The sequence below is a fragment of the Rhincodon typus genome, chromosome 28 (assembly GCF_021869965.1).
Source record: "Rhincodon typus isolate 14 chromosome 28, sRhiTyp1.1, whole genome shotgun sequence".
Classification (NCBI taxonomy): domain Eukaryota; kingdom Metazoa; phylum Chordata; class Chondrichthyes; order Orectolobiformes; family Rhincodontidae; genus Rhincodon; species Rhincodon typus.
The window spans coordinates 37,904,628-37,917,853 of NC_063359.1; the positions used below are offsets into that span (position 1 = coordinate 37,904,628).

Here is a 13,226-nt window from a genome sequence, read left to right on the forward strand (position 1 = left end):
TTCACGAACTAGCCTCTATAACCATAACAGACAAATAGTTTTCTTCCGTGCTGTGACAATTCTGAATGAGGGGTCATGGTTTAAAAAATAAGGGGGTCAACCATAAAAAAAAGATAAGAATTATTTATTTCTCACGGTCGATCATAAGTGTTTGGAATTCTGACCCTCAAAAGGTGATGGAAACAGGTATTTAGAGTCATAGAGTTTTCATAGCACAGGTAAAGGCCCTTCTGCCCTTCATGTCCATGCTATCATCAAACTTGTATCTATTAAAAACAACAAAAACAGAAATTGCTGGAAAAGCTCAGTGGGTCTGGCAGCATCTGTGGAGAGAAATCAGAGTTAACGTTTTGTGTTGCGTGAGCCTTCCTCAGAAGCTTCTATCTATTCTAATCTCGTTTGCCAGCAATGGCCAGTAACCTTATATGCCATGGCGTTTCAAGACATTATTAAAATAATTCCAAAATACCTGGAGGGTTTCAGCCTCCACCACCTTTTTAAGACAGTTGGTTCCTGCTACCTATCACCCAGGGTGACTATTTTTCCTCAAATGCCCTCTAACTATCCTGCGCCTTCCCTTAAAACTGTGCCCCTTGCTAATTGAGCCCTCTCCTAAGGGGAGAAGTTCCTCTCTACCTACCTACCCTATCTGTGCCGTTCATAGCTTTGTAATCCCTAATCAGGTCTCTCCTCAGCCTTCTCTGCTCTAAAGAAAACAGCACCAGCCTCTTTAGTCTCTCTTCGTAGCTGAATTGCTCTATCACAGGCAATATTTTGAATGTTTTTGAGTCAGATCTAGAAAGATTCTTGAATAACAAGGGGGTGAAAAATTATCAGGAGGGATGGAATATGGTGTAATCAGGTCAGTCACTATCTTATGAACAGCAGAACATAGTTCAGGAGCCAAATGTCTGACTCCTGCACCTAATCTGTGTGTTCGTATTAGCCACTCAGAATGGGGAAGTCCTTGGGTTCATCTCTTTACAAATTAATTCCAACCAGGATATCAGGAGAAGTAATAGAGTACAAGAGCAAAGAATTTGTATAAAGACGCTTGTTAGACCCCAGTAGGAGTATTGTATATAGTTGTCAGTGCCACGTTATTGGAATGCATTGGAGAGCACGCAGAAGCAGGTTTACAAATGGTTTCAGGAATAAGGAACTTCCGTTATGAGGATAAGAAGTTGAAACTGTTCTTATTGGAAAGAAGAAGCATGAGAGGAGATTTGACAGAGGATTTCAAAATCATAGAGTAGATAGGGAGAAACTATTCCCACTTGTAAAAGGAACAAGAACAAGAGGCTCCATTCCCACCTCTCCGACCTGTTTGTTTCCTCTCCACCTACCTTCTCCTTTATCCATCTTCTATCCGCCTCCCCCTCTCTCCCTGTTTATTTCAGAACCCCCTTCCCCTCCCCCATTTCTGATGAAGGGTCTAGGCCCGAAACAACCAGATCCTCTCCAAAAACAAGAGGGTGTTGATTTAAAATGAAAGAGCAGCAAGGATGAAGTGAGGAAAAGCTTTTTAATTCAGTGAGTAGTTGGGGTAGGAAATACGTTGCCTGGAAATGTGGTGGAGGCAGGTTCAATTTGAGGCATTTAAAAAGGGCATTGAATGATTGTTTGGATAGAAATGGTGTACAAGGGTTTGGTGAGAAAGTGGACGATGGGTACGGGATAATAAAAACAGAAAAGGTCGCTGTAGTCCTACCAGACCATAGGGCTGCTGTCTCATTAGAAAGAGACAACTAGGCACCACGCCTAAGGGGAGAGGCTGAGAAGGAGAGTCATTCGTGGTGCCCCTTCACAGCTGCAGGAATTGAAACCGCACTGGGTTTTTTTAAAATGTGAAAATATACTTTATTCACAAAAAATCTTTATCTACATTCACAGGCACTAAAGCAGTTCTGTACAGTCTTTGCATATCAAGAATAAACAAACCGTGGAATTTGACATTCCCTACAGTTGCAAAAACCAAAGGCATTTCTTACTCATGCAGGAGAGTATCTATATACATTGAGGCAATGAGAGGGTCAAATAACTGAACAGATCCTCATTATACTTCAGCAGAAGGATCTTAGATGGTGGTCTTTCCCCACTGCGCCTTCGTTGCAACTGCCTCAAGCTCTAGTGCATCCCTCAGCACTTTGTCATGGACCTCGGAATGTGCCAGTCTGCAACACTCAGTCAAGGTCAACTCCTTGCACTGGGAGACCAACAGGTTTTGGGCAGACCAAAGAGCAACCTTCACCAAGCTGATGGTCTGACAGGTGCAGTGAATTTTTGTCCCAATGTGTGTCCTGGGGAACAGACTGAAGAACACAGAGTCCTGCGTCATGGAGCTGTTCAGGACAAACCTCGACAAAAACCACTGGAAATCTCTCCAAACTTCCTTTGCAAAGGCCCATTCCAGAAAGAGATGTGTGACAGTCTGTTCACCAGCACAGCTGCTTTGAGGGCAGCACGCAGTGATGCACAGAGACCAGGCGTGCATGAAAATACCATCCCCTGCTATTTGCTACAGGCGCATGATGTTTAGTTCTGCACCTTACATTAAGGGGCAGCATGGTGGCTCAGTGTTTAGCACTGCTGCCTCACAGCACCAGGGACCTGGGTTCAATCCCACCCTCGAGTGACTGTCTGTGTGGAGTTTGCACACTCTGCCCATGTCCGTGTGAGTTTCCTCCGGGTACTCCGGTTTCCTCCACAATCCAAAGATGTGCAGGCAAGATGGATTGGCCATGCTAAATTGCCCATAGTGTTCAGGGATGTGGAGATTAGGTGGATGATGGGGGTTGGGATGGGTCTGGTTGGGATGCTCTGAGGGTCGGTGTGGACTTGTTGGGCCAAAGGGCCTGTTTCCACACTGTAGAGATTCTATGATTCTACAATCTGACTGGCAGTGTTCTCACCACCAGCCAAGCAACATCTTGGAGCTTGCTAGAAAGTTCTGGCGATGAGGCATTCTGCTAAATGATACCCTTAAAAGTGAATTCGCAGGTAGACAGGATGGTGAAGAAGGTGTGTGCCATGTTACCTTTGTTGGTCAGAACATTGAGTATAGGAGTTGGGATGTCATGCTGCAGCTCTACAGGACATTGGTGAGGCCACTTTTAGAATACTGCATAGAGTTCTAGTTGCACTTCTATGGGAAGGATGTTGTCGAACTTAAGAGGGACCAGAAAATATTTAAAAGGATGTTGCTGGCACTGGAGGGTCTGAGTTATAGGGAGAGTCTCAATAAGCTGGAGTCTTTTCCTTCTGGAGTGTCGGAGGCTGAGAAGTGACCTTATGGAGGTTTATAAAATTATGAGGGGCATGGATAGGGTGAATAGCCAATGTCTTTTTCCTAGGTAGGGGAGTCAAAAACTGGACGATATATGTTTAAGGTGAGAGGAGCAAGATTTAAAAAGGACTTGAGGGATAACTTTTTCACACAGAGGGTGGTGCATGTATGGAATGATTTGCAGGTACAGGTACAATTACAACATTTAAAAGGTATCTGGATGGGTATATGAATAGGAAGGGTTAAAGGGATAAGAGCCAAATTCTGGCAAATGGGACTAGGTCAGATTGGGATGTCTGGTGGGTGCGGATGAGTTGGCCTGAAGGGTCTGTTTCTGTGCTGTACGTCTCTATGACTCTATTTTGACAGCGCCATGGGACAGGATTCACAATCTCCTTTACCTGCAGGGTCTTGATGTCACTATGCACTGACCAGTTCCGGATGGACTTGTGATCAAAGGTGATTTTCTTTACAATTTTTTCCCACAGGTGATACATACTAGTTCACTTGAACCACACTGTTGGCATCATTCTGCATTGCTAACCAGCAGTCAAGCCAATGCTGCTCGTTTGAAGCGTTGGTGTAGACACAACGAGCCTCCTGCAAGGCAACATTTCTGAGATGATATGGAGGGGTACAGTAGATTGGAAGGTCTTTTGGAGGGCTAACACAGATATCGTGGGCAGAATGGCCTCCTCCCCAACAGGTCAGTGAATTTGATCAATTTAAGTTCGCGGTGAGACATTAGAAATGCTAAGTATATAATAAACTGGAGGCTAATGGAACATCATTCCTTTTCCAATAAGTTACCAACAATAACTGATAACTGTAAATACAAGGAAACCAACAATGAGCCAATCCGCAACGACCTTCAGATATATGTCCAACGTCAGCCAATCATACGTGTCAAAGCGTTCGGCGACGTCCTATCAGAGACGGAGGGTGAATTCACCAATCGACAAGAAGTATTTGAACAGGATGTGTCGGCGCGGGCCAATGGAAAGGTCCGTGTCATCGCAGGGCTGCCGCGCGGCGGACCAATCAGCATCGTGATTCGTCGGTTGTTGTGACGGGCGGGTCCGGGGGCGGCCAATAGGAGAGCCGGCCGGTGAGGCGGTCCGGCCAATGGGCGTCGCGGTTTGCGCGGAGGGAGCTGTGGGCGGGTTGGCGGGGGAGTCCGCCGCTGACAGGAGGAGGTGGGTTCCCCCCCCCCACCCCCACGGCGGGGAGCCAGGGCCGGGCTGCAGTGCCGCTTACTCACCGCTTGTGAGGAGAAGGAGAGGGCGGGCAGTCAGTCTGTCTGTCAGGGGGGTGCGGTTAGAGAGCCCCCCCCCGCCTCCAACTCCGAGCCCCGGGAGGCGGTCAAGCCGGAGGGAAGGCCCACCCCACACCCCCACCGCTACCGCCGTGTGGCCCATGAGGAGTCAGTCCGCCCCGCACGGCGCCCATGCCCAGCTCCGGGGGCAACGGATGCGGCCCGAGTGCCGAGCCCTGCGTTCCCGGGCCTGAGTCCCGCACCGAGTCGGCGGCCCCGGGCTGACTGAGTGGCGCCGGCCTCTGTCTCTCTTCCCTCATTCTTCCCCCCCTCCACCCGGGGGGGCCTCCGCGCTGCTGCTCAATCTCTTTCTTTTCTCCCCCCTCACCCCCCCAACACAAACCCCATTCCTCCCTCCCCTGTGCTGCTACCCTCAGCCCCGGGGGCTCCTGCGGGAGAAAATCTTGAGGTTGAGGAGGAGGGGAAGCGGTGCTCAGTCACTCTCTCTCCTTTTACCCCCCACCCGCTCTCTGCCCGGGCCCATGGCTTTCATCATGAAGAAGAAGAAGTTCAAGTTCCAGACCTTCTTCAGCCTGGAGGAGCTGGCCGCCGTGCCCTTCGTCAACGGGGTGCTGTTCTGCAAAATCCGCCTCCTGGATGGTGGGGATTTCACCCAGCTCTCAACCAGGTAAAATAAAATAAACACTCCACTCACCTCCCACCCACCCAGGTGTCTCTTCCCCCCCCCCCCCCCCTTGTCTCCATGCCCTGTTGGACTTCCCCCTACCCCTGTGCCCCCTTGTCTGGATGCCCTGTTGAACTCCCCCCCCCCCCCCTGTGCCCCTTGTCTGGATGCCCTGTTGAACCCCCACCCTTTGCCCAATGCTGCCTTGCTTCCATTGACTCTATACCTAATGTGCTCTGGATGTCTGTTCCATCACGCATCCGTCTCCTCCACCCCACCTCCGCACCCAAGCTTGGATGTTCTGTTACCCTTCAGTGTCCTGTTGCAGGTTCCCCTCCTGCCAACAGCCCTAATCTTCCCCCCCCTATTGATCCACCCCACTTGGATTACTTGTCATTCTGCCCTGGTGTCCCACCGCCCACCCCTTTGTAATGACCTTCTCTCTTGCTGACACCCTGTCCTCCTGACCATAACTTTTGGGTGCACAGAATTGTACATGAATTCCCAAACAATGTTATCTTTTTGTGTTTGAGTTTGTGCAAATCCAGAAAATTAATTTTTGATGAGAATTACTTTGTCTAGAGAAATAATGTGTAGGGGCAATTGGCTGCCACCTGACCTCCATTTTGACTCTAATTGGGGCATGATTGTGACAATATCCTTAATTGTAAGTTGTAAAAGAAGATTGTGTCATTGTGAGCTTTTAAACCCTGCTTTGTGTTGTATTGGTTTATCCCCAGATGTGGCCATACAGGAATGTGACAGTGTTGTTTTCTTTTGCAACTTAACTTTTGGTGTGGCCTTGATGCCGGTGTGTTGATTCATTGTGCAGCAAAACACACTGAATTCTTCAGCCTGGAACTGTTTAGTTCACTTTTAACACTGGGCTGTGCGGTTGGGGTATGCTGTTTGAAATCCAACACTTGTGAGATATAGAAGCAGGCCAGACAAAAGGGGCCATAAAATCAGTGGGTTAATGCCCACAGGGCAAAGCTGAAAGTGAGGGATGGTCAAAGTTGGGATTTTCTTTCTGGGCAGGAAATATCTGTAAAGCGATGTAAAGTGGTAAAAGGTAAATCTGCAAATGATTTAATTTAACTGTAGGAGCAGAAGCAGGACCCAAGGTCAAACTCATGAAAGGCCAGTTTAAGATGACGGCAGTTTTTCAAAGCTGGCAAAATGCTGGGGTTACTCGGCATCTATGAAGAGTGAAGGGGGTTAACAGTTCAGGCCAGTGACCTTGCAGCAGATTGGTGCACTGTCTCAAGTAGTGTAGCACAGCCAAAAGCTTAGGATTATACACTCAAAGATGTTCCAAAAACTCTTTTTTAAAAACTGAGTACTTTTGAAGTATGACAACAATTTGAGTGGAAAACATAGTGGCCCATCTATGCTCAGTAAGATCTCTGAAACAAAATTGTGACGATCTGCTTGTAGTTGGTCATTTTACCTGAATGTTTAAGGATAATGTAGATCATCTCCAGTCTACACTGACCCTTTTGAAGAGCATCCCACCCAGATCCACACCCTACCTTATTCCTGGAACCCTGCATTTCCAATGGCTAATCTACCTAGCCTGGACAATATGGGCAATTTAACGTAGCCAGTCCACCTAACCTGCACATCTTTGGACTGTGGGAGGAAACTGGAGCACCTAGTGGAAACCCACGCAGAAGTGGGAGAGTGTGCAAACTCCACACAGTCGCCTGAGACTGGAGTTGAAGCTGGGTCCCTGGCATTGTGAAGCAGCAGTACTAATCACTGAGCCAACATACCAATAAAGGGAAGGATCTCATGACTGAAGTGCTTGATAGGGCAGACACAGAGGATGTTCCTGCTTCTGGGAGAGACTAAAACTGGGGTCCACTAATAGTTCAGTAGGGAATTTGGGAAAAATCTTCTTCACACCCTCCCTAATGACATTGTGAGGGTGCCTACACCAAATCGACTGTTGAAGTTTAAGTATGTAGCTCATCATCACCTTCTCCAGGACAGCTAGGGATGGCAGATCAATGCTGGCCCAACCAGTAATGTTTGTATGCCATGAGTGAATGATTGGCATGTAGTTGATGCAAATAGTTTAGATGCATTTATGGGGAAGCTTGAGGCCAGAGAGGAATAGGAAGTGGTGCTTGTCAGATTAGATGGGAGAGGTTGTGAGGAGGCTTGCATGCTGCAAATACAGCAGAATGAAAGAGTTGGGCTGAATCCCTTTTTTTCTGTGTTGTATGTTCAATGTGAAGTGGACTTTATTAGAAATCTGGAGGTTTTGTTTACAAATTTGCATTCTTACTGTGGCGTTATGTCACTGTTGTCAACTGGCAGATGATGTAATGTTGATTGGGACTGCCTCAAACTGTTATTTACTTTTTAACTTGGCAAAATCTAATTTCTGTTCCTATTTGTTCCCTGAGGGTGGTAACCTTTTTTTTGCAATAGGTAATGCATTTTGTTCAGTGTAGGAAGCTCTTTCGTGACCATCCTTTATCCGCGTGTCTAGGTGTGAATTATTGTCTGTGAATGCATCATGACGGCTCAGTCCTGACATCCGTTGTGTGCACAAGTTCTCCCAGCTAGTTTAATTTCCTGGCCAATTCTTGGGCTTGCTGAAGCCGCTTATAGCACATGTCATTGCCACTTCAGCTGGCATGTAATTAAACTTGGGCTTCTAATCTGTTTGGCTCTATATTGCACGAATATTCACCCTCTGTCAGGGAGTTCAGAGAACGAATCAGCACCATGTGCAAAAAGATCTGTTTCTGTGAATATTTAAGCTGTCTTATACAAATTAAAAGTTGCTTTCATTGAGTAACAATGTTACTACTTGTGTTTTGAAGGATCATATGGGTTTTGAGCAATTTATCAGATCGTGCTGTCTCTGACATCTGGTTACGTGCATGCCTTGTCCTTAAACCTGTTAATACTTAATAAAGTCTGATCTTTTGAATTAGATTTTGTACTTACTTCCTTTGGAAGTACAGTCACTGCCTGATTTTGTTACAGCTCATTTTTGTCTATTTATTGTTGGTCATTGAGAGCAGATTGTGACAGATTTATGTTCTGTTCCGATTTATTAGGATATCCGAGCTATATGGCATTTTTCTTGCAGTTGCCTGAGACTTTTTTAATGCTGTGCTATAGAAAATGAAAGGTTTTGAGTGACTTGGAGATATATTGGAAATGAACTCACCTCATTGATGTTTTCTGCCTAGCAGAAATGCAGAGAAGAAAGTGTTTCACTAGCCAGAAATTCTCTGGCTAAACCTGTTAAGTGAAAGTGATTTGTGTTCTGAGTTTTCATTGATAACATGAATAACTGGATATTAGTTATTAAAAAAAAATCCAGTAAAATAAAATAAAGAACTGTGGATGCTGAAGATCTGGAGAAACTCAGCAAGTCTGGCAGCATCTGGAGAGAAAGCAGTCAACATTTCGAATCCAGTGACTCTCCTTTACACTAAATAATCCAGACTAAGAGTTACACGGGAAGCCGATTTAAGATCATTAGCTGGTCCTGCAGTGTGGTGCATTTGCACATGCTTGAAGCATTATGAATAAGTACTTGGGACCCTGCTTTATGTAGGCAAAAGTATTTGCACTTTTTGTAAAGAACAGGATCATAGTCAGTCAATTGCAGCCCCATGATAATACTCTGACCAATCAGAATCTACTTCATCTGGGAGTTAAAATCGGCAGTTAACTCATCTTGCTGTAACTCCATGCCAATTATGGCTGAACCAATCAGCATATTTTAGTCTATATAAAACCGTTTCTCTCTGTTCGACTTTTTCTTGCGCCCTTATTCTGAAGTGTGCAAGACAAAAAGCTTCAACTTTGTGTTAGCTATGTTTAAATTCTAAACTACCAAGCATTTATTTTTAAATAAATGAAATAGGTTACAACAAATAATGCAGTTCTTTTGCCAGGACCCAGTAAATGGAAAGAATTGCAGGCAAGTGGTGTTGGCATTGTTGGTCTTCATTGGATGACTAATGGTAGAACAGTAATGAAGTATTTGATGCCAATGGAGCTTCTGAGGTGGCAGGAAAGCTATGGGGCATCAGGAAAGTGGTGTCTATTCAGTGTGACAGCAAGTCATAGATAGTGATGAGCTCTAATCAAAACACATAACTATATGTTTCTTATTGTGGTTGTAGACTGCTGTCTCTCGCTATTTTGAGCACTAAAGTATGGAATGTAAAACCATTCCAGAGATTGCATTGCACATGCAATTATAGAACAGTATTGTAACAGTTTCATGGGATTTTACTTTGACAAAACACAAACTTGCAGACTTCTTTGAGTCACTTCCAGGGTACTTTAGTTTAGCTTTTGGGTCCAGTCTTTCTTTTTTAAATTAATTCACAGGATGTGGGCATCGCTGGCTAGTTCAGCATTTATTGCCTGTCCCAGAGGGCAATTAAGAGTCAACCACATTGCTGTGGGTCTGGAGTTGCGTGTAGGCCAGACCAGTTAAGGACAGATTTCCTTCCCTAAAGGACACTAGTGAACAAGATAACTTTTTCCTACAGTCAGCAATGGTCATCATTAGTCTCTTCTAACACTTTTTCCCAATTTGCACTTGCAAATGTTGTGAAGCTTTTAAGGAAGTTATCATCGTGGAAAAAATACATGAAGTAATTTTTGTTGACAAATAGCAGAATGCTCAACCTGAAAGGAGTGCAGAATGATTTCACCTTTTGTAGGCCAAATCCATCTCTGTACAGAGAAACAGTTAACTTGCTTCAGGTCAAAGGCCATTCATTGTACAGATTAATTCTGGCTAAAATGAGGAATTTTATTTGCGTGAGGTGGTGTCATGTCTGAAATTCTGTTCTCCAAGATAAATTGGAGAAGTTTTTAGGTCTTTTTCTTGTGGAGAAACGAGGGGGATCTGACTCTCAAATTGAAGAGTTAGTGATACAGACAGTGTAGATAGGAGAAACTATTCCCACTAGTGAGAGGATCAAGAATGAGGGGATTTAAATATTTGTGTAAGAAGCACCAGCATCAATAAGGCAAGGCTTTTCCCACAGAGCTCAGACAGTGCATTCCAGAAAATTTGGTGGAGACAGGTTCAATCCAGGCAGTCAAGTGAATTAGATGGTTAATTGAAAAGGAAAGATGTGCAGGATTATGTGGGGAAAGTGGCAGAATGAACGAATCACCAAGTGACATTTAGAGAGCTGTTATTAACAAGATTGGTTGAACAGCTTCCTCTGTCCTGTAACAATTGTGACTAGATGCAAAACAATTGTCCCTAACAAGCTGTAATACTAAAGTCCTGCAGGAAGATTCCCTGAGGTATATCTTGCCCTTTTGTTTTAAAGACTAGCTTGCATTTATGTAGTGCCTTTTATAACTTCGCTTGTAAAGTATTTTGAAACAGATGTTTTTGCAGGGTCATTACTATAATGTAGGAAATGTGGCAGCCAGTTTGAACAGTAAGAATGACCCAATGATCTGTGTCTATGATGATTGGATAATTACTGATCAGGACACCCAAGAAGACTGTAATGCTCTTGCAGTTGTGCCATGTAATTTTTATGGCCATGTAAATGTACAAAAAGGACTGTGGTTTAATGTCAATGAAACAGCTCTTAACAGTGCAGTGTTTTTACAGTATTGCAGTCAGCTGTGTCAGTGGCTCAGATCTGCAATTTCTCCTAGATTCAGTGTCAAAGCTTAGAACAGTAGAACTTGGCAATCAAGGTGAAGGAATTCTGAATTCATATCATTTGCGCTTTTCAGATTTTGGCAGAGTGTTTTTTTTTAAAAATATCTGCATTCCCAACTACATGGAGTGTGCTAGCCAGGTTGTTTTGTGATACATTTCTATGCACTGATCTCCAGTTAATGAATTACGCTGTAAAAGGAGATTGGAGGGCTGCACTGTTGTATTCATCCCCTTTAATTTTCTTCCTGTAGAGCTGCATTGTTTTATTTTTTTTCACCTGTACTTTAAGTTTCTTTAGTGAACTCCCTCACTCTTGAATGTTCTCTTGCTTGACAGATTGGTCAGCTGCTACCTCTGCTGATGTTTGCTCTTAACCTCTGGAGGTAGAGGGATGTTGACCTCTGAACTGTCTTGTACCACAGCATGCTCGGATGCTGGGACAACATGTTCTTCTGTAAAACGTTTTTCAATAGTGTCTTTAATCTTTTAATTTTGTGTATTATCAATTACTTTGATTGCACTTGTTAGTTTTGCAAATTTTGCTGAGTAACGTAAGGGTGTGTTTCAATGCAAAGCAAAGTTTTTAGTATGTGCAATACTGCTGAAACCACTAGTTCATCAACCTTCACTATTGGACTTCCTATTTATTAGACTTTGAGGCAGTTTTCCAGAGCTGTGGCTTTTGAATACTTGATTAAAAGGCCACTTTTCATGTGGATTGATAATCATGCACTCACTCATCGAAATGACAGTGTGTAAAAGTGCTGCATGTTAAGTGTGTATTGATAATGTTTATAGAAGTGTTACTTTAATGCCATTCTCTCTGGTGCTCCATGTGCAGTTTCCTCCTGGTTGAGAGAACCATCTCACTTCATGCCATAGTTGTGGCAGCTGCATGCCATACACATTTTGCTGTTACTTTGGGTTGGTTGTCTCAGTTGACTGGATAGTTGGCTTGTGATGCAGAATGATACCAACAGCATGGGTTAAATTTCCATGGTTTATTTTGTATCTGTTCTTGGAACTTTGTTGATAATCTGTTCTGTAAATTTATTTCTGTGAGGAGCAGAGTTAATATTTCTTACAAACATTTTAAACAACTCTGACTAGACTGTAGTACTTGTTCAGTTGTAAAATGCTTTGAGGTTGTGACAGACATTATAAAAGAACAAGTCTGTTTTTGTCACATTGAGTTTTGATTCTTAAACCATTGTCTTGTATTTTTCTGCTCACAATCTGTTTTAAGTTAACATCAATTAAGATTTCTATTATTTTAATGATATCTGTACAACGACCTTGATTTAATTTGTATTTTCAATCTTTGTTTCTGAACTATGCTGAACAGATGCGTACACAAGATGAGTGTTGCAATACTGAATTATCAAACATGCAAGTCCAGAGCCTACATTCCATTACAATACTAGAGGAAAATCTGCTTTCATGGAGAGGTACCTGCCATCTCCAACCGGTTTAGCGTTAATGTAGTTCCAAGTCTTAACTTGGTTAAAGCCTAATACTTTCAAGTGATATACCACTCTTACAGTAGTTATACAATCCATGGAGCACCATACAGTAACTTATTTGGACTTGTAATCAATAGTCCTTGATCTGTTTTCATATTATTGATTTAATGCTATTTTGGTTGCAACTTTGTCGATCACAGCCTTTGTCACACGCACATTTCCTGATTATTCCTCTTGGTTTGTGTATTGCATCATAATTTAATATTTCCCTGCTTGTATAAAATCTGTTTAAGCATTAGTTTGAAAGAGTTGTACTTTCTTGCTACTGTTTACGTAACAGCATGGCATTGAAGTGAAAGATTATTAGTGGTCCCCTTTCCTGGAGGTCAAAACACTTAATACCTTCTTTCGTAGGGAGAAAGATTTATCTGCCCTAATGGAGTCCATTTCAAAATCCTACCCCACTATTTTATTGATTTGTCAGTAGGATGTGGGCACTGCTGGCTAGGCAGCATTTATTGCACATCCCTAATTGTCCACAGAGCTGATAAGAGTCAGTCACATTGCTGTGAACCTGGAGTCCTATGTAGGCCAGATCAGGTAAGCCAAATCATCTTCCCTAAAGGGCATTAGTGAACCAGATGGGTTTTTATGACAATTGGCAGTATTGCATTATAATTAGATGATCTTTTTACTGCAGTTTTGGTGGACTTTAAACCCATGTCATCAGCATATTAGCCTAGAGTTCTGTATTACTAGTCCAGTGACATTTGCTGCTGTCTCCTGTTCCTTGCATTTCCTGTAAAGTATATGGATAAAACAAACTTGCTTTTCATTGGACTGTACAAACTAGGCAGGTA

General features: G+C 43.5%; 1 protein-coding gene across 2 annotated transcripts in view; it reads left to right on the forward strand.

Annotated features, from left to right (window-relative positions):
- Window positions 1–4,477: 4,477 nt before the first annotated feature.
- The window catches only part of LOC109931556 (protein FAM102A), a 100,064-nt gene continuing 91,315 nt past the window's right edge, over window positions 4,478–13,226 (forward strand). The window contains exon 1 of one of the 2 annotated variants that reach the window (XM_048613550.1): window positions 4,478–5,229. In XM_048613550.1, the coding sequence (XP_048469507.1) occupies window positions 5,084–5,229 (146 nt within the window). In that variant the 5' untranslated portion in view covers window positions 4,478–5,083. The remainder of the gene's footprint in view (window positions 5,230–13,226) is intronic. The other variant, XM_048613551.1, reaches the window with a different exon arrangement.